Genomic DNA, 25051 nt, shown 5'->3' with positions numbered 1-25051 from the left:
ACAGATGAGCACATTACACACAATTGAGACACACAGAGCAATGATAGCGAGGCACATTACGGAAACGATGCGTCATGCAGTATTCGAGCGCCTTGACGGCGGGGAAGTTGACGCTGCGTATCCACGCATCGATGTCGGCGGGAGGTCCGTAGCGAGTATGCGTGTCTCGAGCGAAATAGATGTACCTCTCCCATCCGGTGAGGACAGTGTCCTTGTCGACCAGCGGCTTGCTATCCTTGGACCTGCCTTTGATGTCGAGCGACTGTCGCTCGATGGGGCCCGACACCAGGAACCACCACAAGATGTCCGTCCGCGTAGCCGTCGGAGTGGGCGGTCCCCACCACAAGTCGCGGCTCAGTAGATCGTCGAGGCCCTCCTCGCCTGCGGTGACGAGGCAGCCATGGTGGAACCAAGCGTGGCAACGGTAACAGTACCGCAGAACGTCGATGTCCGGCCGATATATGTGGCTGAATCGGCACTTCCCAGGACAGATCACGTTCCTGTTGCGCTAGCAGGTGGCAGAAGGTCAGGATCATGGCGAGCGCGAACCGGATATACTCACGTTCACCATCACGTAGCAAGGGTTAGCGCCTGCACCCGAGGGGGTGGACTTCAGGAACAGGTTGTGACGGAGATAACGAAACGGAATGTTGCTCAGAGGGAGGGATACGGTGGTCGGGTCGAACACGGTGACGGTCGCGCGGCTTGTGAACAGGGAGGTGAGAACTTCCATGCTGGGCAGCTGCGCGCACACTTCCAGCCGGCCAAACATCGTGTTAAAAGTGCTCGGCAGCTCTGCCGAGGGAGTCGTCTTGCGTAGGGTGGTGGTCGAGAGAAGACGGTACACTCGCGCGACGAACTACAAAATTACGAACGTCAGCCACGAGCGTGCGGGACACGACGTGCGCGCAGTGGCTTACGGTGTTCGTTTTGGAGATGTATCTCAATCCGCAAACATAATACATGGCCGTATTCGAATACACGCTGAGCCCGAGTGTGAGCAACGTTTGGAGCTCCAGCAGGGGCTACCGCAGACTTACGCGTCTCCGACGCGCACTATGCTGTCGGATCCGCCCCTTAAATTTGGCGCTGGGATGAAAATGCGTTAGCTTCATGACAGGAGGGTAGCGTAGGGACCTACCAGGCGCAGAGCGCACACCTGGATTCTTATGACCCTGCCGGGCGTCGATTTCAAAGTACTCCGGGCAAGAGGATAACTCGAGCGGGGGGTGGCACGGCACCGGTTGTGCGGTTGGATCCATCCCGCCTGTGTATAGCGGGGAGTCTGCGATGTTTGTCATTGCAGTACGACGCGTTCCGGAGACGAAACGCCGACCACTGAAAACGCAGGGGGTCGCGTGGAACGGGAGAAGTCAACCAACTACATATATGGCGAAAGGAAGCATGACGGCGCCTACATGTACCTAGCAGGCTGGCAGAATGCACGTGCGCCTTTGCAGCTCTCACAACGACACTATGCCCCGCGGACACCGCCGACAACGACGTCGCAGATACAGAGGAGAATTGGGAGGCGATATGCCTCCGATCGAGCAGAGCGTGACGGAGATTCGCGAAGCGGGTACGCAACTGCGAGCCATGACTTCCCCAGCGCGCACAGCGGAGGAACAGCCCAACGTAAGTGAATGGAACTGAAGAACAAACGTGCACATGACTCACCAGAGACCGAACACGCAGGTTGAGCCCGTCTTTACCCGACACGAGCTCCGGATGATGCTTTTGCTATCCATCCAGGACGGCCTGTTCACTTCGACCGAGGAAGGAGACCAAGGGAGCCGAGCAGCGCGCGACGGCAACGGGAGGCAGCGCTGGGCCGATCTGGGCAGGCCGGCCGACATAGGACCTATGAACCAAGAGAGATCTGCCATACTGCTGGAGGGGTTTCGCATGTTGCTGCGCCGGGCGAACAACTGGCAAGAGAACGTCGAGATCGTCCGGTCCACCTCCATGTACCTGGCGACACTGATGGAGGTCTCTATCAACGCCGTGCGTCGCAATCTGGGAGAGGATGAGCCCTGAAAGGACGGTCGACCAATATGGCCGGCGGACCCGTCTGCATCTCCCGCGCATTTGAAGAACAAGGTGAGCGGTTTTGCGATTGAGCATACATACCAGATTGAGTGACAACGTACCCACGGACATGACAGAAGCAAGCGCATTGCGCCCACGCGAAGGGTCCTGTGGAGCTTTGTCGAAGGGAAAGAAGCAGGCTATCTCGGACAGCGCAGATGGGAACGACAGTGCACGATGTACCTCGTCATATATGTCTATAATTTCATGCGCTTGTGACTCTACCTACGTGGTACAGATCGGCTAGGGTGTGAAAGAAAACATAGGCAACTCGAAGATTGCGCATCCGGCTTGTGCTGCAGCGCGCGCATGAACTGGCCCACATTTGAAATGAGCTACTGCGCGGGAGAGCACGCGCGTGCTGTCCCGCACCTCTGGCGCCTGCGCGCGAGAGCACCCGCGTGCTGTCCCGCATCTTTGACGCCTGCGCGCGAGAGCACACGTGTGCTCTCGCGCACTGTGAACGGTCACAATTCGCGACAGCACACGCGCGATATCCTATGATTGACAGGTACGCTGTGGAGGAATGTCCCACATGCTCCTGACGTGTCTGGACATGTGAGGAAATCATCCATATGTTATTATATCATTACTAGACATACGGTACATTGTAATCAACGGGCAGCAGCCTTCTGCGCGATGCGACGCCGTTGGGTCTGGCTCTCGTGTTTCTCGCATTGAGTTCCATCTACTTCGAAAGCGGATGCAATTCTGCTCGAGGTGTTAGGAAACGGGTAGGACGGCAGCGTGCAGCAGGAAGCAGGAGAGGGAGCGTGAAGGTGGCCCAAATAGGCAGGCAGCACGCGGCAGTGGACACATGGTGCCAGCGCTCGATTCCACGCCAGCGCGACCACCCATCATCTCTCTCCCACATCTGGCATCTTGCCTTCTCTTCTTGCTCCAGCTTCTCTCCCACGTCTGATAGACATCGCAGCATCTCGACCCCTTCGCGTCCGCCTAGCGACACCTCACCGGATGGACAAACCAGGACGCAAACAGGGTGGGAGCGGCCCCCCACGCCCACGACCGGCGAACGCGACGGCGAAGGTGAGCACCGTCTCGGAGTCAGTATAGATAGCACGTACTAATTGCGACCACGCTGTCGAGCATCAGAAAGCACAAGGGGCCCCAGCAGCTGGTAATGGGAGCGCACCGCCGGTGCCGAGCGCCAGCGGGATCGGCGACGCTGATCTCCCTCCACCGGGAGAATCGCATTCCGAGCAAGGCAAGGAGCCGATCCGAAAAGCAGGAGACTCCAACGGTGGCGTAACGCCAGGCCAGGCGCGTCGCTCCGCTGATCCCGGAACCGAGAAGGACACGCCCGCTGGTACCGCGGCCACGCGCAAGGTGAGTGCTTACCCCGCGAGCCTGCTCGCGCTCGCGCTGACAGATGTTGTGTGTCCCAGAAACTGCCAGCGGCCGAGACGGGTGCGAAGGCCCCCGCGCGCGCATCGAACTCCAAGGCCAAGGACGCGCTCGCCGCGTTGGATAGCGGCAGCAGCGACAGTGAGGATGAGATGGACGCGCCACCCCCGAAGAGGGGGAATGGGAAAGGGAAAGGGAAGGCAAACGAGACGGCGGCCTCGGACGCAGTGGCCCCTAAGGCGAGCACGCGCGTCCTCCATATGCGCCGACGCACGCTGACACTCTCGAGTTGCAGAGGAAGCGCGCCGCGCGCAAGAAGACCTCCGACGGGGAAGAGGCGGAAGCCAAGCCGGCGCCGCAAGTGAAGCCCAGTGACCTCAAGTTCCGTCTCAAGGGTACGGAGATAGGCGAAGCGGAGAAGACGAAGATGACGAAGGAGGACGCGGCGGTGGCGGCGGAGGCGTTTCTCGGATTCGCCTACGGGTCATTTTCGGACGACCAGGGCTTCCTGTGGGAATTCGGCAAGGGCAACCCGCGCGGAATCAAGGACAGCTCCCTCAAGGATCTGAAGCAGTCCTTCATCGACTACGGGATCACGCCTTGGAGGGACCCTTGCAGGATCCTCGTGAAGCAGAACTACATCGAACCCGGGTGCCTGACGAAAGAGGTCATCCAGACCGACGACGGACCGACCGTCAAATGGACCAACGAGGTCGAGGGCGAATGGTTGGTCATCCTCGGCGGTCAACATCGCAAGAGGGTTCTCGAGGACCGCGAGAAGGAACTGAAGTTGGACGTCCGCCGCATGGAACAGACGATCAACAAGCTGTACAACGCGAAGCGCAACGAGCAGGAGAAGGCCGCTTCACTGGAGCGTTTGCGCCACGTCCGCGACAACGTCAGGTCGGTCATGGGCGACCCCCTCCGCTGGTTGTTCGCTTTCTACGATCACGGTGAGCGAGCCGGAATGGATCCGCATTGAGGCGCACGCACTAACGCGCGTACAGACAAACTGATTGGCAATCAACGCGTCCTCGTCCATCTCTCGGAGAACGAGAAGGTGAAGGTGTACCAGCAGAGCGCGGAGGAGACTTTGTACAAGCATCACTTCCACATTTTGGACACCCTCGCGACGCGCAAGTTGACCGAGCACCAGGACATCACGTTGGGCAGCGACGAATATCGTGAGACCGTCCTGAAGCCCATCATCGGCGAAAAGGAGATGAAGAGGGGCAGCGCTAGGCTGTTGATGGAGCCGTACACCTTCCACTTCCTCACCAACATCTTCCGCCTCACCTACGTGCGCAACGGCTCGACCATCAAGGCGAATGTGCTGCACGAACGACTGCTGTGGACGCAACCGAAGAACTTCGCGAAGGTCTCCAAGGCGCGCCTCCACGACACCGTCGGCGGAGTGAGTGCATCTCACCCAGTAACGGCGCGCGCACATTACTGACGTTTATGTGCAGATGTGGGCCCACCTCTTCATGCTTCTGGCCGACGAGATGATGTTCATCGCGAACTCGGCGCGCTGGGGTCTCCTGATGCCAGGCAGATCGAAGTCGGCCTGGACGGAGAACGACATGGAGAACGACCCGAAGTTCATGAACGACATGGAGAACCTGCGAATGTACGCGCAGGTGAAACGCGACCCAGGGGCACCCGCCGATACGGTGAAGAAGGCGGAAAACCTAATGGAGATCACCGTTGAGGGTCTCCTGCGCGGCGAGCTGAGGACCGAAGAGCGCGAGATCTGGCACCCGACGCTCATGGCGTCCATCGACGAACTGTACGTGAAGCATGTGCGCCCCGTCAAGGAGTATTTCGGATGTGGCAGGTCCGACGAGTGGACGAACGCCATGGACAAGTACAGGAAAGCCATGCTGAGGCAATGCGATGCGTGGTGGAGCGAGCCCCCCCACACTAACACGACACCGACGACCGTACAAGCCCAGCGATCCGCCCTCGGCAAGCTGCAGTGGACGCTCTTCAAACGCGACATAGGCCAGGCCATCGACCTTCCTTGGCCCACGGCCTCGATGCTGGAGGACATGTACACCGTCCTCCACGGCGCGTCCTTCGCAATCCAATGGGTACGTCCTTTGACCACGTACACGAGCTATGCGCGCGAGAGCACGCGTGTGCTCTCCCGCGCACACATCCCGGTTCAGTGCGCGTGCGCGCGAGAGCACGCGTGTGCTCTCCCGCACGCACGTCCCGGTTCAGTGCGCGTGCGCGCGAGAGCACGCGTGTGCTCTCGCGCACGCACACCTTGTGTAGCAGACATTCGCGGGAGAGCACGTCTGTGCTGTCCCGCGCTTTAGATTCATCTCAATGTATTGGTTTCAGTTCTAATTCGGTTACATTTACAGCTAAGCCGTCAGCTCGATCCGATGGTGGACCGAGCTATTCAAGGAGACCCCATCGATATATGGGACCATACGTCACACATGCGCGAGTATATGATGGACCCCATTCTCATGCGCAACCGTACCAATCTCCCTAACGAAGTGAGTCTATATCGTCTTAGATTTACTGTCTCTGCTGACGCATCTGTGTAATGCAGTTCTGGAAATGGATCTTGGACCGTCTCCCCGCGCTCACGATCGCCGACGCTGAGCTGGACAAGTTCAACAAGGTGTCGACGACCCGCTTCTTCAACATGTCGCACCACAACCACAGTGTGGCGTTCGCCTCCATGCTTGACATGGATGAGTGGGAGAAGTTTGCGGCCCCGTGGATCGACGTCATTGGCGAGGGCGGTTGGCAGACGTCGTATGCCGCCGAGATAGAAGCGATTGGGAGCTCCTTGAACGTCAACGTCCCTAAGCCGCCCGCGACCGTCACCTTGCCGAAGAAGTCCGTCTCGCGTCCGCCCAGGGCTATGGTTCACTCCTTTGGTCCGAACGTCATAGAGAGGTATGAATGTGTGCACCTCCTCACCGTCCCTCTCGTCGAGTGGCGATACGTGGATCAGAAGGCCCGGCCGCGCGCCATGAAAGCGATCGCGTTCTACATCTTCGTCGCTCACAAGTGGTACGAGCGCGTGATGAAGCACATGCTCTCCATTGAGCTTGGACGCACGCTCCGCGAAGAGTTCATGGAGTTCCTCGACGAGCATTGGAAGGTGCCTCGTCGTGCTGCCTCTTCTGCTCAAGACAAGGACAAGACGGACACCCCACCCGGCGCGGGCCCCTCGCAAGGGATTACCACCGTCACCGAGGCCCTCACCACACGCCGTCAGTGGGACAAGGCGATCGTCGATCGTATCCTCTCGAAGGAGTCCGCGCCCACAAAGTCTCGCTCAGAGCGGATTGCGCTGCGAGATCTTGCGGAGAGGCGTGAACGCTGGCATGGGTACGCGACGGTCCTCAAGCAGGTCACCAAGGCGATTGCGAAATCTCCCATGGCGCACTACTTGCCGTCGGAGAAGGACATAATGGAAGGCCAGGTTGGCGAAGCCCTCGAGAACCTGTTCTCGGTATGCTCTACTGTTGTTTTCGTGCGATATGCGGACACTCACGCTCGTTCTGTAGGCACTCATCAACAACGCGAACCGCGCTGAGTTCCGCAGGGTGCACCCCACGGCACCTTACGTCCTGCCCATGAGGACGCTCGAGCTTATCGACAGCCCCCCCATTCCGACTCTCATCGACGCCAACTTCTATTCCTCCATGAGCGAGTTCAAGCGACGCGACCCGGACGGTTACGGCGACTTCATCGCTCGGCGCGACCTGCTGCATGCCTCGTTGACGAAGGACAAGGCCACGGATCCCTCCGTCGTGGTCCCGGATATCGATGATATCCTCCCTCAAGTCGTTTCCCTCGCGCCTCCGGAAAAGACCGTCAAGCCTCCGGCCCCCCCTCAACCCGAACCTGAGTTGGAGGGTCAGAAGGAAGATCTGCGCAACGCCTTGTTCGCGGACCCCTTCCTGGTACAACTTCAGCAGTCACAGAAGGCGGTGCCATTCGTCGACCACGAGGACGATGTCGAGGACGACGAGGACGACGAGAAGGAGGTCGACTCAGATGCGATGTATTGGCAAGGAAACAGCGACACCGTCCCCGCTTCGAGCCGTTTGACTCGATCCCATAGCGCGCAGCTCGCTGGCGAAGAAGATGTCAACATGGACGCCGCACAGACAGGCGTGACCGAGGACGAGGATGACGGACTGTTCGACGAGGACGCCGACGAGGACGCCGACTGGCAGGTCGCGTCGCGCGTCGCTGACAACGCGGGCGCAGGCGACGATAGCGATGTAGACCTCGTCGAGGACCCTGTTGCGGTCGACCGTGCGGAGGCCGACGCCAAAGGCAAGAACAATGCCTACGGGTTCAGCCTTCTGTCTGACTACCAGGAGGGCGATGCGATCCCTCGCACTCCCCTCATCCGTCTCCTCTGCGCTGCGACCTCCTTCATGAACGGTAAGGTCGACATCGACAGCATCGACATCCACAACCCCCCTGCCAAGTACGTCAACTCAACTTGGAAGGCCGTCGACACGATGGAGGATGCGGAGTTGATCGAGGGTCTCGACGACGACGAGATCGCCGAACTCGGTCCGACAGAATGCGCTCTCGCCATGCTCACGTACCGCCCTCTGGAGGACACCGTCGAAGCGGTAGCCAGTCTACCCCCCGTTGGCCTTCCTGAGCAACATCATCAGCGATACCGGGAACTTTTGGCGAAGAAACTCTCTGCCTTACCGCTCAAGCCTGGCGAGGCCCAGTTGATCGCGGGTGGCCTCCTTTATCGAATGCTCGTCAAGGTCGAAGCTGGACTCGCCACATCTCTGCCTCGGTCGTCGCCATCGCGTCGCGTGTCCGCGGTCGATTCGCCTCCGCGCCCTCCCTCCCCCGTCGTCGGCAAGAGTTCAAAGTCGACCGTTCCGCCAAAGTCTAGGATTGCGCCCGACTACCCGGCGCAGTGTATTTCACGCACGCAGCGCGTTGGGATTACTTCGTGTGCAGTCTACTTGCAGCAGCACTTCCCGAAGATCCGCGACGACACCCCTCTCGTCGGCCACGGTATCAACACCGACCTCATCTGGGACAAGCTGTCAGAAATGCCCGATGAGAAGCTGATACACCTGATCTCCGATGCCGCGATCAAGCCCGTCAAAGCCGTCCACTACGCGCTTGCGGTGGTTTCTTTCAAGTCCCTCGGCAACGTCAAGAACAAAGTCCTGGGGATGACTCCTGTTGGACTCGCCGACGGGCTGTCCGACGCGTTCGAGGCGGAGCTTCTGAAGCGGTTCAGTGCCGCTGGCATTAACGACGAAGTCTACACGGAAGGTGGTCCGCAGCTCATTGCGGCGGAGCTTCTGCGCGCCGCCATCGAGGACCCGCTCCTTCTCACGTCGATATTTGTGCCGTCCACTCAGACGCAGCAGGGTACGCAGCCCGACAGCTCCCTGATGCCATCCTCCTCCATTCAGGAGCCGCAATCCACGCCGACGCCGGCCCCTCGTGAGTGCTTTGTGAATGCGTTTATACCGCCTGCGCGCTCACTCCTTCGTCCGTTCGCTAGGCAACTCCAGAGACAAGACCGGCTCATCGAAACGCATCGTCGAGGACCCGCCGTCGAGCCCACCGCCCGCGAAGAGAGCTCGGAGCTCATCGGTGGTCCGATCCACGCGCGCCAGGAGCACGTCGATGGCGAGCGCGTCCGGGTCAGCGCGCGCAGTCCCGTCCGTCGCGCGCACTTCGACCAGCAAGGGCAAAGCCCGGGCCAACGCGTCCAAAGTCCCGCCTGTTACCGACGCCATCTCCGAGGAGGAGGAGGACGAGGCCATGGAGGAGTTCGCCTAGTGCAGGATTTTGCGTTTCTTTTACCGTACCATATCTACCAGCCTCCGCGCGGCCGGCGTCGATCTCCGCTTTCTCATCTCGTCCCTCATGTACCCAGCATCCAGTAATACGCGTCTAATGCATGTCGCCGATCTATTCTTGTCATTGGCCACACGTGTGCTATGGAGATCGACCGTTTGCGACAACCCTCTTCCGCTCCACAGCCCACTCCGTATATAGCAATTAGTTTCCATGCTCCTGGCGAGACACGGCTCGTCCGTCCATATTTCCACTCTCTTGTTTCCGTCCAATTTGATGGGCAAGTATGCGAATTTCCAGGGCGATGCGCGTGCGGTTGGCCATTGATCCAGACCCTGTGCAGCGCGCAGGGGGTTCGTTTCAGAGGGAGGTCACCCGGAGCCGAGTTCAATAAGACAGACGAGGGAGGACGCTACGTGCGCATAGCTAACCCCACTCCTCTACCATCTCGAGTACGCACCGTCCACCCCGTCCAACGATGTCTCGCCGCACCGCACGCCCTGTGCATCCCCAACAGTACGTCGCAAATGCACCGCTGAAACGACTCTACAATCTGACCGAACGCAGGCATATGATCCACTCCGAGGTTGATACCCTCGAGGGTCAACTGGAGGACACCGTCCTCGGCGCGTCCGCCTTCACCATCGGCAGTCACGCTGAGTCCCCCGCCGGAATGGTCGTTGAAGACTGGGTCCCCGTCACCATGGTCGCGGACGACGGCGTGGACCAGGAGACCATTACGAACAGCATCTCGTCTGAGAGGGTTGACGACACCGAGATGTCACGAAGGTATGGCGAGCTCAAGACGTTCACCCTGAAGATGTCGACCCTCGAACAACTGTACAAGGCCAAGGACGAGGCGCGCGCGTTGGCCATTCTCAGCCGCAAGAACCGTCTGCACATCGACGACAAGTACATGTTCAACGCGATGGACCCCAACATGATGTTCAAGATGAAGAAGGTGAGTCCCTTCGCCGCTCCGTCGCATCGCCGCTACATCCGCGCGCAGGTCTACATGGACCACCGCCTGCTCATTGGGCGCGAGCTGGGCTTCGATATTCTGCTCCCCAACCTCAACGTCCGCGGTGCCGAGCAAGACCACAGCTGGCAGTTCACGTTCGAGTTCGACAAACGGTTCCATCTGTTCGGCGGTGACGTGCGTATCTTTGGATGCGATATGGCTGGGCGAATGTTACGGATCGGCACCACGTGTTCCGACGAAGAAGTCTGGCTCGCGCTCGTCCCAAGCACCTCCTTCGACGCTCCCGTCTCTCCCCATGAAGTCCATCTCAGCAAGAAGCCGACGGTGATGCGCCCCGAGCTGTCCTTGGCCATGGTGACGTCCATCCTCCATGCCATGGACCAGGCCGGTCTGTCCGATGTGTCCCTCCCGGTCCCATACCCGGACAACTCGTCGTCCAAGATCTTCAATCTGTACTGGGATATCAAGTGAGTCTGATCCACCGTACGCAGTCCACGTCAACCTTCCCCTGTGCGGCGCTGGATGACCCCACCGTACCAGTCACTCACGCATTTCGTACGCGGGAGAGCACACGCGTGCTGTCCCGCACGCCTCCCTCGCGGGAGAGCACACGCGTGCTGTCCCGCAGTGTGATGCCCGTGCGGGAGAGCACACGAGTGCTGTCCCGCAGTGTGATGCCCGTGCGGGAGAGCACACGAGTGCTGTCCCGCAGTGTGATGCCCGTGCGGGAGAGCACACGTGTGCTGTCCCGCACGCCTCTCTCGCGGGAGAGCACACGAGTGCTGTCCCGCACGCCTCTCTCGCGGGAGAGCACACGAGTGCTCTCCCGCACGAGGACTTGCGCTCTCCGCGAACGTCGTTTGTTGCGTATGTGTTCGATATGGAACATGGCTCACACCGTTTTTAGGACTCGCCCGACTGTGAAACTGTCGGTCGGCCGGATGCGTATGTTCTGCGAGTCGTTCAAAAAGACGTTCAAGCCGTGGTATACCCATCGCGATGCGCCATCGGGGTACGCCTTCCCAGAGATCGACGACTCCGTACCCGTCGTCGCCATTCTAAGTTATGGCAAGAATCGTGACGTTGGAAACGGAGACATCGAGGATGAGCCCACCATCGCTGCAGTAGCCCGCATGTGGGAACGCGAGTTCGACTACTCTCACGCCTGGAAAATGACGGTAGCGTTTGCCAGCCATTACGCGTACGTATACACTACGTCTTCGTTGCTCCCTGTGCACCCAGCTCATAGTACGTCTTAGCTGCACGATGGTCCCTCGGTGGGACAAACTCAATCCCCAGACGATTATGAGAGAACATCCGGTTCTCTACGACTCGCCGAACGAACTCACACGAGTCCTCGTCCCGGATCTCTCGACGTACCCGGAGAAGGAGGACGACGGGGAGACCGAGCGCCGTGTCTTCACCGCGGACGGCGTCCAGGTTCCACGACGAAAGCCCCGCGGCCTCCGAGCCTGCGATCGCGGGGCCATGTTGCAAAACCTGTCTTGCCTTCATACCCTCTTCGCGGGGCCCGCTGGCGTCGTCGATGACAGCGACATGGACGAAGAGTTCGAGATCGACGAGGAGCAGATATCTCGTGCTCGCACACGGTCCCATGACGTGTCTTACACGTCTTATCCCCACATGTTCTCCAAGAACATTGGGCAGTGGCAGGCAAACGGTATCATCCGCCCAATGGTACCACACATCCAGAGACTTTCCAAAACGCTCACTCAGCCTGGCTCTGGCGGGAATGCGCTCACAGGAATGAATAGCCAGTGCTATAATAGCATGTCCCATCGTATGCGCGTCAGCAAACGACACCACCTCGCACAGAGAGGCGTGCTTACGGGAGCGGCCGCCGGTCCTTGGGCGACGACACCGACCGCGGAGAATACGGCGTGGACCCTCTTCGGACAGGCGGATATCGGCCTTCCGCACGAGAGGATGGCGAACCAACTGGCGACAGGTCCCAAGACGTTTCTCCGATTGGAGAACAACTTCCTCATCGATTTCACGCATCTCAAGGACAGATACCGCTCTGGCAGCGCCCTCTACACCCAGTTCGTCGTGCCCTATGAGCGGATCTGCCTACGCGCCGACGTTATCGACCCTCTGCGCGCCGCTTGCGTAGTCTTTCGTGACGAGGTATGCATGCGTTCCTCGCAGCGTATGTGTTTACGATGTCTCACTTCGATTTTTTTTGCCTCGCTCTAGTCCTTTTTGAACATGTACGTCTGGTCTGGATTCCCCGTCACCGCCGCTATGGACCGGATGTGGAAGGTTCATCTCGCCCCGCATCTCCGGTGCAACGCACAGGCCATCCGCGTCGGTGTCTTCTCCGCCGCTTCGGCCTCGTCTCAGGCCACGGCGGTCGCCGGCACCTCACGGTCCAACCCGTCACGTCCCGATCGCGTTGCGTCGCTCAGTCGTCAACCCAGCCCGATCTACGTCGAAGGCATCAGCGTTCTGGAACGCTTGCACAATTACCTCTACACCGGCGCCGCGAAGGTCCTCCCCTCCGCTCTCATGCGTAAGCTGTGGATACTGCGCGGCATCCTGGACACCGGATATCCGGTCATTTCGCCCGTGCTCTCTCTGGGTGGACCACGCAAGCTGACCCCCATGCTCGATATCTCGAAATGGCCGGTCGATCCCGTCACCTACCGGCCCCTGACCTCTTCCAAGCGCGCCCAGGAGATCTCGTATGGGCTGCCCCATTATCTGGTGAGCGCTCCCGTCTCTCGTTCTCTACGCTTTCTCTAATGCGGGTCTTCCAGGCGTACGAAACGCTCATGCACATGCACACCGCCATCGCGAATATGGAACCTGACCGCTGGCCCGACGCTACCGCGCTTGGGCGTCAGCTCCGCGTTCTCGCCAACATCGCCGTCGACGCGTTCATCGCGGACGTGCGTGACATCGTGCGCACGCAGATCCGCGCGGAGATCTTGCCGATCCTGGAGGACAAGGACGCTGAAGGCTACTCCGCTGCGAAGACTCGCCGGACGGCGCTCATCAAGTGGCTCGAGATCGAACACCCTCTCGACTGGGGTCAGGATGCGGCGACGCACGTCATCCTCGTTCAGGCCGTCGCAAGAGACTCCATTGAAGCCGCTCGTGGCCTTCCCCCGTCGAACCGCGGGCAACAGAGCGTGGAGGATCTCGTGAAGCATTTTTTGCACGTCGGCAAGACCACCGGGCTCGCCGCGCTCCGCCCCCCCATCTGGAACAAGGGGCAGTGTTGGCCGGTCTTGCGTGCCGCCGTCGCGCAGGCGCAATCTCGCGCGCTGAAGGCGATGGAGCCTGCGGCCGCCGATGAGGCTATCAAGGACGCGTTCATCACCATCGTCGAGGAGCGTCGCATTCACTTCTACCCGGACTCCCTCCCTCCGTCCGGAAACAGCAACCGCCGTTCTCTCCAGCCCTCCTTTCGGTCGTGGTCGCTCGTCGGACCGCGAGCGCGCCTGGCTGTGGTTCCCGGACGGTCCGCGCCGATGACTCAGACGGAGCGCTTCCAATTCGAGATGTCACAGAACTCGCTCGGGCAGAAGCTGAGCGACCGGAGCAGCGATTGGGACACGAGGGAGGTCATCATCGCAGACTACCACGAACACCTCGATCGCACGGTGCTGCCGGACAGCTGGAACATCACACCGGAAATGCTCAAGAAAGACACCGACCAGTTCACCGTCGCCTGCTACGAATGGGCGAAGTCTCAGTTTGTTCACAAACGGTCAGACTGGAAGTGCGACCTCGCCCTCATCCTGGCGTTCTTGATCTCAAAGGTCATACCCGCCGTCGCGTGGAAAACCCCGTGCAAGGAAATCATCCCCCTGCTATCAAAGCTGGGTATCGACGGCCCTAAGTCTGCCGTCCCGCCCTCATCCAGACGCGCGGCGATCAACGTCATCCGCACGCTCAGCTGGACGGTCCGCGACGTCAACGGAGTGCACCAGGAGGAAATCTACTTCACGCAGGCGTCGATTGTCTTTCTGTGCTGGATCAGCGAAGACTCCCCGCTGCGCAAGTGCTTGAAGAAAGTGGGCAACAGCGGGCTGGGTGCTCCCTGGAGCACTAAGCATCGTACGTCCGTCCCTATGCGTGCCCGTCTGTCACGTCTTCCGAGCGCCGCTGACTTCTTTTACAGAACCCAAGTCACTTACGCCGATCAACCTCATCCGCATGGGCCTCGCATACCCTATCGGCAAGGCCGTCACCACTCGTCCGGTCTTCAACACAAACTTCAAAATTCTCGACGACGACGAGCTCATGGTCTGGCACAAGGAGGTAATATCCATGCTTAAGCAGCAGGGTCCTCGAGGCCCCTTCGCGCTCGTCACCAAAATCTTCGGTGGAGAAGTTGCGGCTAGACTGGCCGGCAGCGGTCATTTCCCGGACCAACCCGCCTCCTCTCAACGCAGCGTCTCCAGCAGCAGTTCGTCGACTGCGGTTTCGTCTTCAAGTCGCACTTCGTCCAAGCGCTCTCTGGCCGATTTCGCCGCAGACGACGATGCATGGCTCGTCGACAACGAAGAAGCTGGTGAATTCTGTATCCCCTCTAGACGTCGACGTGTAGTGTAGTCCTTTATCGACATAATCCATCTCCCTACGCTTACCTATCTCATAATGCAGTCCGTTTAATACATCGATAACCGACTCCGAGAGCGTTCCGTTCCTGCACTAGCCAGTGACGATGTCTTGCCGTGCACACCTTGCTTACTGCGCTTCGTCAAACACCAGTCATATACGTCTTTCAAAGAGGACAACAGGGTTGCCCTGCACAAACCTCCCGACACATAAAGCATATCACATGTACCCCGGGAGAGCACGCATGTGCTCTCCCGCGCGCGTTTATTTCTGTGTCCATGCGCGGGAGAGCACACGCGTGCTCTCCCGCGCGCGTTTATTTCTGTGTCCATGCGCGGGAGAGCACACGCATGCTCTCCCGCGCGCGTTTATTTCTGTGTCCATGCGCGGGAGAGCACACGCGTGCTCTCCCGCGCGCGTTTATTCCTGTGTCCATGCGCGGGAGAGCACACGCGTGCTCTCCCGCACGCGTTTATTCCTGTGTCCGTGCGCGGGAGAGCACGCGTGTGCTCTCCCGCCCCCTGCGCATTCTACGGACCGCGTCTCGTCACAGCGTCAGTGTCAACTTTGCATGTTCTTCAATTGACTGAGGCGATACGAATCGTCGTTGTCGTCGGGAACATATTTCGAGCGTATACGACCCAGGTAAGATACACAAATAACTATTGAAGCCTCGCGACGAGATCGTCTCTGCCACATGCACGGAGACGTTCCAAGAGCAACTCCATATTGCCAGATTCCGTGATCCTCTTGAGTAATTTGTCCCCCATGGTTATTCTTGAGTCGTTAATCTTGCGCGCCAAGTCCGCATGGTCCGCGCACAGGTGGCTGCGCATGAACGCGTCCTCACCGCGATCTATCATGTCCGCAAAGTAGTGGCGAATGGTGTCACGATCGAACAGCGCCTGCAGTAAACGACCGCCCGTGGGGCCGACGTCGACGGTGGGTTCGGACTGGATCGCGGGCAGGTCGCGAGCGAGCACGGCGGGACGCACGACCCCGTCCCACGGCGCCCAAGGGAGGGCGATACACTCGACAGCGTCGAGAGCCTGCCAGTCCTTGGCGATCGTGTCGCCATCGCCGACACGGAACTGCAGCTGTAAGACGACGAAGTCGCCCTTCGCCAGGCGCACAATCCCTTGGCCGGCGTCCTTGACGTAACGGGAGCCCATCATGTTTTCTGCGTGCTAGACAGAAAACGCAAGTTAGGCGGCTGGCACGTCAACGTGAATATGCGGCGCGACTCACTTCAGTGGTGTTGAACTGGTGGATAAGCAACCTAGGCACGTGGTCCCATGGGTCGTTGGCGACGCCAAGGACGGTGCGTTCGATACTGTAGATGATGCGCGAGATCAGCACGAACACCGTTGCGCAATGTAATTGGTTATGCACACACCCGTCTTGCGTGAACGTGACCGCGTTGTCGCAGTCTGTCTTGCCTCGCTGCACCGCCTCCGTCGAGGACGCCTTGACGACCATCTGTGCTCGCGAGCTGAACACGAGGATAGGTGCGTCGTCCTTGCGGCGATTCTGCACGAGGATGCGCAGGCTGAGCAGGCTACAACTGTACGCCCTGTTGGTCCGCATGATGGCGTAGCTGGCGTCTGCGGCGGGCCCAGTCATCGTGTTGATGTAGCGCTCCCTCAGGACCTCTGGATCGAGGCTGTCCAACAGAGGCTGCAACCTGTCCACATGCGTGTTGTGTTAGCAGGCAGAAAGTCGTATCGCCAAAGTCAGCACGCACTTGCAATCGATGCGGCCCTCGATAGTGACCCACATCCCCACGTCGTCTTTGTGCGCGTGGGCAAAGACAGGGTGCTGCGGGAATCGCTCTTCTGCGTCGGCCTCCGATTGGAATGCCATCGTCGTCGGCAAACGTGCGAACGTGGTGCACGCGAGTTTGTGGCGCGGCTTGTAGTCCGCGCGCTGACACGCTTCGTCGCAGTAGCGCACCCCCCTGCGTGTGCCGCTGATCAGCGTATATTCACGAAAATAACCCAGGTAACTCACTTGCAGTGCGAGCAGCACTTTAGAGCCACTTCACTCGACTTGCCGCAGTACGAACAGTGCGTTTTCGAAAACTGTTCGCGGTTCATTTTCCTGTCGCATATCCGCTGTAAGCGATTTAAAGGTGTTTCAGCTGTGCAGTCGTCCGTTTGGCCCACGCTCGCTAGCAGCGCTGTGCGAATCGCATTCGTGCTCTGAGACTGCATTCTGATAGCAGAGTCAGCGCGAGAGATCGCTTGAGGAAAGACAACGGCCTGTACGTACGAACATCAACACCGTCGCGTGAAGCGGGAGAAGCCTCCTTCGCCGAAACTCAAAGTCACAGCACCTCTGCACCTGCATCTCTCGTCAATCTACCGTCGGCGCTGAGCGCGCACCGATAACGGAATCACCACCACCGATCATCACAGCGACAATATGCCCCGCCGACGCCGCCACAGAGCGCACCGCCGCCCGACTACGTCGAGCGACGACACTTTGGCGTCCATCTTTGATGCAGCGGCCAGCGTGGATATCGGGACCGCCATATCTCGCATACCCCGACAACGGCGCGAGGTGAGCCATCCTGCAGGTCTGCACAACGCATGAAGACGTTTACCACATTGTGTGCAGCTCGTTCGATCGCTCACCGGCGAGGACATCGAATTCATTCTACTCGTCTCGATTCAGTCTGGCCTGATCGTCGACACAGCATTTACGGAGCCCACACAGAGGGCAGATTGGCGTGCGCACATCACCGAGACGGCCGTAGGTCCTATGAACGAAGAACGAGCTCTGCTGCTGCTCGTCATGACGCGCTGCTCGTTCCGCAGGGGGAACAACTGGGGCGAACACCTGGAGAGAGCGATGGCTTCCGTCGAGGTCCTTGGCATCATGCTGGAGGTCGCCGTGTATGAGGGACGGTCTCTGTGACATCAGCCAGGACGCTGAGGATTCGACTCGCATCGGGCGTTCTGAATCCAGGGGGATGGGTGAGAACATCATATCCTTCAACGCGAGCACACTACTCACCGTCACCCTCTACAGTCGCTCCAACTATACGAACAATCTTCCTGTTCATACGCCCGCAGATCTCCCTCTGTTGTGCCGAAATCCGTGTATGTATCCGTCTGTTGCACATCATATATCGACGTGATCTTACGCGAAGGTAACGTGTGCGCGCCCATTTATTCCGGAGAACGCGCGCGGGACAGCACATGCGTGCTCTCCCGCACCGGCGTCAAACCTGCGGGACAGCACGGGTGTGCTCTCCCGCGCTCGCCTCAAACACGCTGGACACTCCAAGTCCACGATAGCGAGACGTGGAACGTCGTCGCGGCGCCAATGCCACACATCGTGTCGCATGGAATTGCTGTACCAAGCGCGAATAGCCCAGTAGATGATGCAGGACCCTACTTGCCACTAGTGAACACGACAATGTCATCGAACGCTGTTACTGTGTCCGCTTCCCCGCGTATATATTTAGTATGACCGCCGCTGTCCTCGTACGGAGCACAACCATGGCGCCTTACATAGGGCACGGTGGACGCGAGCGCAAGAGCACGCGGTTGGTCTCCCTCCCCGTCATGGAGGGTGCCGCCCCGCACCCAGCATGCACGTCGGTCCGATGCTAGAGAACGCGTGTATGTTATGTTCCAACACAGACGAACAAGTAAAACCCGTATTCGCAATGATCGACCAGGCACACGGTATCGTAGTCGGCGCTTCATGATGGTACAATACGTCGGGGCGTATATACCAGTAGGATATCGGTGTACGCGTTGCACTTCCTGGACGCACCCTGGGCCCATTACAACGTAGGTCATGCATTCCAAACATCCCGGGGAAGACGGTCCGGGAAAGGAGCGCTGTGCGGTGGTAGGGCAGAAGCAGCGTTGAGGTACCCAAATTAGGCAATAGACGCGAGAGAGATAGGGCACATGGCCCAAGCGCTCCTTCATCATCTGCTCCCTAACCCAGATTTTCTCAACCTTCTTTCGGACGCTTGCTCGACATCAGCTCATCTCGATTGTTCGTTCCCACTGTGCGAATCTAGACGACATGGAAACCTCATCCGGCACACCGGACGGAAGGGTGCCACGCGCCCCAGCTGGGAACACGAAGCCGAAGGTGAGAGTCCTCGCGGAGCCAGTATACATAGCACATGCTCACTGTTGCTCGCTTCCCGACGATCAGAAGAAGGTTCAAACCGTCCCAGGGGATGGTAATGGCAGCGCGCCACACGCCCCGAGCGGCAGTGGCACCGGCGACGCTGATCTTCCCGAACCGGAACAACAACCGGCCGAGTACGGGGAGTCGGACGGTGGCGCACCGCAAGATCCCCCCCTTGTTCCCGGAGCCGAGACGGATGCCGGCGCGCCCACACGCAAGGGAAAGGTAAGCCTGTCCGCCAGTACAGAGCGCGTTATGTGGTCTGTTAACACAATGAGCCACTCAGATAACCCAAGGCGCAGCGCGCGCGTCACAATTCGCCGCCAAGCACTATCCCCCTCGCGATGTTATCCTCATCCCGCACAGGGACGACAGCGAGGGTAGCGAGGACGAGGACGAGGACGAGGATGAAATCGACTCGCCGCCGCCGAAGAACGCGAAAGGGAAAGGGAAGGCGAGGGCGAAGAAAACCGCGGACACCGACGCGGCCCCGAAGGCGAGTGCGCGCCCTCATCCCGCGCTCCCTATGCTAACGATATTCATCCACAGAAGAAGCGCAAGTCCCGCAAGAACACCGAGGACGACCCAGAGGCCGTCGCGAAGCCCGCGCGGGGTGTGACGGCTGGGGACGTCAGGGTCACTCTCAAGGGCACTGAGGTGGCCGAGGCGAGCAAGACGACTTTGACGAAGGAGGACGCCGCGCAAGCAGCGGAGGCGTTCCTCGGATTCGGGTACGGCTCGCTTTCCGACGACCAGGGCTTTCGCTGGTTTTTCGGCCAAGGCAACGCGCGCGCAATCAGCCCTCAGAGGCTCGCCCAACTCAAGCAATCGTTCATCGAGCAGGGCATCACTCCGTGGAGGGACCCTATCGCTATCGTCGTGGATGGCAGGTACATAGAGCCCGGGTGCCTCACCAAAGAGGCGATCACCAGCGACGACGGCCCGACCATCCAATGGACGAACGCGGTGGATGACCAATGGGTCGACATCCTCGGCGGGCAGCATCGCCAGCGCGCGCTTCAGGAGCGCGAGAAGGAGCTGAAGCTCGATGTCGACCGCATGGACCAGAAGATAGAAAAGCTGCACAATGCGAGGCGCAACGAGCAGGAGAAGGAGGCCTCGCTGGCGCGTTTGCGCTACATCCGCGACAACGTCCGGTCGCTCGTGGGCGATCCCCTCCGGTGGTTATTTGCGGTGTATGACAAAGGCAAGGTCGTGCGCTCTCCCTCGTAGCGACGCGCACTAACACGCAGAACGTATGCAGACAAGATCAAGGACAACCGGCGCGTCATCCTCCATCTCTCCGAGAACGACAACAAGAAGTCGTATCCGCAGACCGCAGAGGAAACTTTGCAGAAGCACCACTTCCACGTCGTCGACGCTCTCGCGAAGCGCAAGAATCCGGAGGACATCTTGGGCAGCGCGAGCTATCGAGACAACGTCTTGGAACCCATTGTCGGCGACAAGGCGATGAAGAGGGGCAACGCTCGGTTGTTGGTCCACCCACATTCGTTCACCTTCCTCTCCAACATCTTCCGCCTCACCTATGTGCGCAACGGGCAGACCGTCAAGGCGTCCGCGCTCCGGCAACGGCTCTTGTTTACGCAGGCGAAGCATATCGCGCGCATCCACAAGAAGCGCCTCGACAACACGGTCGGAGGGGTGAGTACTTTTCTCTCTTTTCCCTTTGCGGCGCACATACGGTGTTCTGACATTTCATGCAGATGTGGGCCGACGTCTTCGCACTGCTCGTCGATCAGATGACGTTCATCGCCTCTTCCTCGCGCTTCGGTCTCGTGCACCCCATGAAATCGAGATCGGGCATGACGGAGCAGGAGATGTTCAACGACCCAGAGCTGACGAAGGACATGCAAACCCTGAGGTTGTACATCCGTCTCAGAAATGACGAACACACACCTCTTGAGACGCTCAACAAGGCCGAGGACGCGATGCAAATCACCCTCGCGAGCCTCCTGCGCGACGCCACGAGCGAAGAGCGCGAGATCTGGCACCCGACGCTCATGGCGTCCATCGACGCCTTGTATGTGAAGTATCTGCGCCCGCACAAGGAGTACTTCGGATCTTCGACGTGCCCACAATGGGTGGAGGGCATGGTCAAGTACTGGAATGTCATGGTGAGGACGTGCGATCAATGGTGGAGCGAGGACCCCCACACACCGACGACGCCGACGACCGTGCAGGCTCAACGGTCTGCGCTTGGGAAGCTCCAGTGGTGGGGAGCGCAACGCGAACTTGCAGACTGCCTTGTGCTCCCCTGGCCAACTACGTCCATGCTAGAGGACATGTACTCGGTCCTTCAAGGCGCCTCGTTTGCCATACAATGGGTAAGTCTCACTTCCCCTTGTCCATCACGCGCGTTAGCTCGCCGTGATGTGCGCCGCCCTCGTTCGGACCGTATGCGGGCGCGGGAAAGCACGCGTGTGCTCTCGCGCGCGCACATCTCGGCCAAAACGTGCGGGATAGGTGCGGGAGAGCACGCGTGTGCTCTCGCGCGCGCACATCTCGGCCAAAACGTGCGGGATAGGTGCGGGAGAGCACGCGTGTGCTCTCCCGCGCAGTGTTACAGGCAGGCGATAGCGCAGACGTGTGGGACATGCGCGTTTTTATCAACGAATCACACCATAAATGAAGGAGAAAAATCTGACATCTTGTTCCCAACAGCTCTCCAGGCAGTTGGACCCCATGGTCGACAAGGCCATACAGGCAGCACCCGTCAACATTTGGGACCACACCTCGCACATGCGCGAGTACCTGGCTGATCCCCTGCTCATGCCCCACCGCAGCGATCCTCCGTGGAAGGTGGGTCGCATTTTTTATTTATTACGAAGCGTATACTTCACTGATCACGCTCTGTCGCGCAGCTTTGGGAGTGGATCTTTCATCGCCTTCCCGAGCTCACTCGTGCGGACGTTGAGCTTGAGCAGTTCAACGGCATTCACACCACGCGGTTTTTTAGCATGTCGACAAACATCCATAACTCCGCGCTGAGCTACGCGGATCAGCTGGACGATCCCGCATGGGACACTTTTTCCGCCCCCTGGATCGACATCCTCGGCGAGGATGGTTGGCTGCCGTCGTACACCCGCGAGATTGACGCAATTGGACATTCCTTGCACCTCAACGTCCCCAAGCCGCTCGTAGTAGAGCGTCTGGCCAAGAACATGGTGCTGCGCTACCCTCGGTCGAAGAAACACTCCCTCGGCGTAAAGGTCCACGACAAGTACGAATGCGTCAACCTCCTTGACGTACATCTCGTGGAGTGGCGAGAGGTCGATTCCAAGGCGCGCCTTCGGGGCATGCACGGCATCGCATTCTACATTTTCGTCGCTCACAAGTGGTACGAGCGGACGATGAGCCACATGCTCTCGACCGACGTTGGCCGCTGCCTCCGCGAGCAGTTCATGGAATTTCTCGACGAGCACTGGGGGATGGCGCCTCCCCATCCCGTTGACCAGCAGGGTAAGCGTACGGAGCAGCCAGACTCAGGCCCCTCGCAGGGCACCCTCCACCCCCCGCCTGTTGCCGGTTCTTCGCGGCAGGTTCCTACCATCGACGTCGCCGTTACGAGTCGCGTTCAATGGGACAAATCGATCGTTGATCGTCTGCTCGCCAATGCGTCCCTTCCTGTCGAGATCCGCGATTACCAACTCGAGATGCGCGAGCTCGCAGAGAAGCGTCAACGCTTGGATGCGTACACCTCCGGCATGAAAAAGTTGGTCAAGTTCCTCGAGAAGTCACCTCTCGTGAAGTACCTGCCGTCGGAGAAGGGGCTCATGGAGGGCGAAGTCGGAGCAGCCGTCGAGAATTTGATCACGGTATGACTTCGACGCCGCGTATTCACTGGATATGACCGTCCGCTCACTGCCGCTTTGTAGAAACTGGTGAACAACGTGAACCGTTCGGAGTTCCGCAGGGATTTCCCCAATGTGCCCTACGTGCTCCCCACCACGAATCTGCAGATGATCGATTGCCCTCCCGTCAAAGTACTCCACGACCCCAACTACTACACTACCCTCGCCGAGCTCAAGGCGCGCGATCCTGACGTTTACAGCGACTACATCGCTCGCCGCGCCCTCCTGCACGCCGCCCTCAAGAAGGACAAGGAGACGGATCCCGCTGTCGTCGTGCCGGACATCGAGGAGCTCCTCCCGCAAGACGTCTATCTCGCACCTCCGGAGATGACCCTCATGCCGCCGGCGGACGCAGAGTCGGAGGCCATGGACCTTGACGGCAGGAAGCAATATTTGCGCAACGCCCTCCTCAGCGACGCCTTCCTGCCCCACATGCTGAAGTCTGAGGAGCACGTCAACGCCGACGACGACTCAGATTACTATTCGGAGACCGCCGACGCCGCCGTCGTCCCGCATTCGACCCGTATCACTCGGTCCCATGCCCCTCCTCGCGACGAGGACGTCGACATGGAGGGCGCCGAGCAAGCTGTCAAGGACAACAACGCCCCTTCGCACTCCGTCTCACAGGGCGGGGACCAAGTCGACAATGACGTTGTGATGGTTCACGACGGGCACACTTCGCAGGCAGCGCCCGTCGAAGAGCTCCCGACGGACGACGTCACGACGTCCTTTCCATCGCACGGCGACATCGACTCGGTCGAGCGCGCGCAGGACGATGACTCCCCGATGTTCGACGACAACGCCGGCCAGCTCACGTCCGAGGTCACGACCATCCAGAGGCACTTGCAGGAGATACCGATCTTCGATGATAAGTCCTCGGTCCTTGTCGACTACCACGACGGCGATGTGATTAATCGCACTCCCCTGGTCCGCCTCCTCATCGCGGCAGTGTCATTTTCACAGTGGGACGATTTGGACGACATAAACATGGAACTTGTCCGCCCCGGTGACGATCTCTTCGATGACGTTTGGTCGGAGCTCGACGATATGGCGGACCAGGACGTGATCGAGTGCCTCTGGGACTCGGTGATAGAGGGTCTGCGTCCTAAGGAATGCGCTCTCGCCATGCTCACCTATCGCCCTCTCGAGGACTCCCTGGACGCTGTGGCCGCTCTGCCCCCGATCCGGTTGCCTGCCGAGTGTCACACAGAGTACCGCGAGTTGCTCAGGGCGCGGTGCCCTGATGTACTCAAACCTGGCATGGCGCAGAGGAACGCCGCAGAGCTCCTGTTCGAGATGCTCAGGCAGCATCTCCCTCCGACGCCGCTCCAGTCCCCCGGCGACTTCCATCGGCCACTTTCGTCGGTCAGCCCGTCGGTGCCCAGCGTCCCCTCCCCAGCCGTCTCGTCCTCTGCGCGCGTCGACATCCAAGAGCGCCTTTCCTCTTCCGACGCTCTGATCGCGGCGCCGCCGCTCGATCCGACGACCCATATCGCGTCCACGCACGCTCATGACGCGCAGCCGGAGGGAACGCCAGTGGACGCACTGGAGGGTCCTTCTTCATCAATCGTTCCTGATTCGCCGTCAACGTCGACCCCTGCCGCTAGTCAGTACTTTGTTATCGCGTTCATATCACACCCATTGACGGCGTTACTCGTTCATTAGGTACATCCTCTCGCAATAAGCAGATGGTCCAGGCGTCCAAGCGCATGATCGACGATGAGCCGGAGAAACCGCCCCCAGCGAAGAAACCGCGCAGAGGCCGCCAGCGCACCCGACGCGCTCGCACTTCCACTGTCAGCGTTCCCACCATGTCCCGCACCCCCGCGTCGTCCCACATGTCGTCTTCGCTCTCGCTCGACCAGGGCAAGGCCCACGCAACGGCCTCCATGGACGCGGGCGATGTGGACGCCATCGCCGAGGACGAAGACGCGCAGGCCGTGAAGGAGGTCTCGTAGTCGTCAGGGATCCTGCATTTCTTTTACTGTACGCTATCTGCATGTTTCCGCGCGCGCGCGCACCAATGTTCTCCTTCTCGTCTCGTCGCTCATGTACCTCTAATGTAGCCATACGCAATTGATACATCATCGCTCACGATATTCAGATATCTCGCAATAATACTCATCATGATCTCTTTGATATACGAAACCTTACGTCTTCGCCCGCC

General features: G+C 59.6%; 5 protein-coding genes across 5 annotated transcripts; 3 read left to right on the top strand and 2 right to left on the bottom strand.

The window, feature by feature from the left end:
* Positions 1 to 13: 13 nt before the first annotated feature.
* On the bottom strand, positions 14 to 1301 carry TRAVEDRAFT_50738 (uncharacterized protein; the record flags this gene model as incomplete). Its single annotated transcript, XM_008043686.1, has 5 exons — positions 14 to 508; positions 563 to 859; positions 921 to 984; positions 1041 to 1089; positions 1142 to 1301. The coding sequence occupies 5 exons, from the start codon at positions 1299 to 1301 to the stop codon at positions 14 to 16; spliced, it is 1065 nt and encodes a 354-aa protein (XP_008041877.1).
* A 235-nt stretch (positions 1302 to 1536) lies between these two features.
* Positions 1537 to 14848, top strand: TRAVEDRAFT_22556 (uncharacterized protein; the record flags this gene model as incomplete). The annotated part of the gene is made up of 21 exons (XM_008043497.1): positions 1537 to 1635; positions 1753 to 2004; positions 2216 to 2267; positions 2327 to 2530; positions 3050 to 3135; positions 3202 to 3435; positions 3495 to 3704; positions 3749 to 4406; positions 4461 to 4867; positions 4923 to 5546; positions 5826 to 5963; positions 6020 to 6934; positions 6990 to 8922; positions 8984 to 9254; positions 9850 to 10243; positions 10292 to 10731; positions 11172 to 11465; positions 11524 to 12412; positions 12482 to 12991; positions 13045 to 14350; positions 14415 to 14848. 21 exons carry the CDS (start codon positions 1537 to 1539, stop codon positions 14846 to 14848), a joined length of 10350 nt encoding a protein of 3449 aa, XP_008041688.1.
* A 668-nt stretch (positions 14849 to 15516) lies between these two features.
* Positions 15517 to 16950, bottom strand: TRAVEDRAFT_50734 (uncharacterized protein; the record flags this gene model as incomplete). Its single annotated transcript, XM_008043685.1, has 5 exons — positions 15517 to 16041; positions 16103 to 16187; positions 16251 to 16538; positions 16599 to 16811; positions 16865 to 16950. 5 exons carry the CDS (start codon positions 16948 to 16950, stop codon positions 15517 to 15519), a joined length of 1197 nt encoding a protein of 398 aa, XP_008041876.1.
* Positions 16951 to 17278: 328 nt separating this feature from the next.
* On the top strand, positions 17279 to 17773 carry TRAVEDRAFT_50733 (uncharacterized protein; the record flags this gene model as incomplete). The annotated part of the gene is made up of 2 exons (XM_008043684.1): positions 17279 to 17416; positions 17474 to 17773. The coding sequence occupies 2 exons, from the start codon at positions 17279 to 17281 to the stop codon at positions 17771 to 17773; spliced, it is 438 nt and encodes a 145-aa protein (XP_008041875.1).
* A 1128-nt stretch (positions 17774 to 18901) lies between these two features.
* Positions 18902 to 24842, top strand: TRAVEDRAFT_50732 (uncharacterized protein; the record flags this gene model as incomplete). Its single annotated transcript, XM_008043683.1, has 10 exons — positions 18902 to 18970; positions 19037 to 19237; positions 19299 to 19512; positions 19602 to 20227; positions 20282 to 20674; positions 20737 to 21357; positions 21695 to 21832; positions 21895 to 22848; positions 22909 to 24490; positions 24550 to 24842. The coding sequence occupies 10 exons, from the start codon at positions 18902 to 18904 to the stop codon at positions 24840 to 24842; spliced, it is 5091 nt and encodes a 1696-aa protein (XP_008041874.1).
* Between the last annotated feature and the right edge of the window lie 209 nt (positions 24843 to 25051).

Source organism: Trametes versicolor, assembly GCF_000271585.1.
Source record: "Trametes versicolor FP-101664 SS1 unplaced genomic scaffold TRAVEscaffold_10, whole genome shotgun sequence".
Classification (NCBI taxonomy): Eukaryota; Fungi; Basidiomycota; class Agaricomycetes; order Polyporales; family Polyporaceae; genus Trametes; species Trametes versicolor.
The sequence above is the reverse complement of the archived record's forward strand: the minus strand, read 5'-3'. Positions and strand labels throughout refer to the sequence as shown.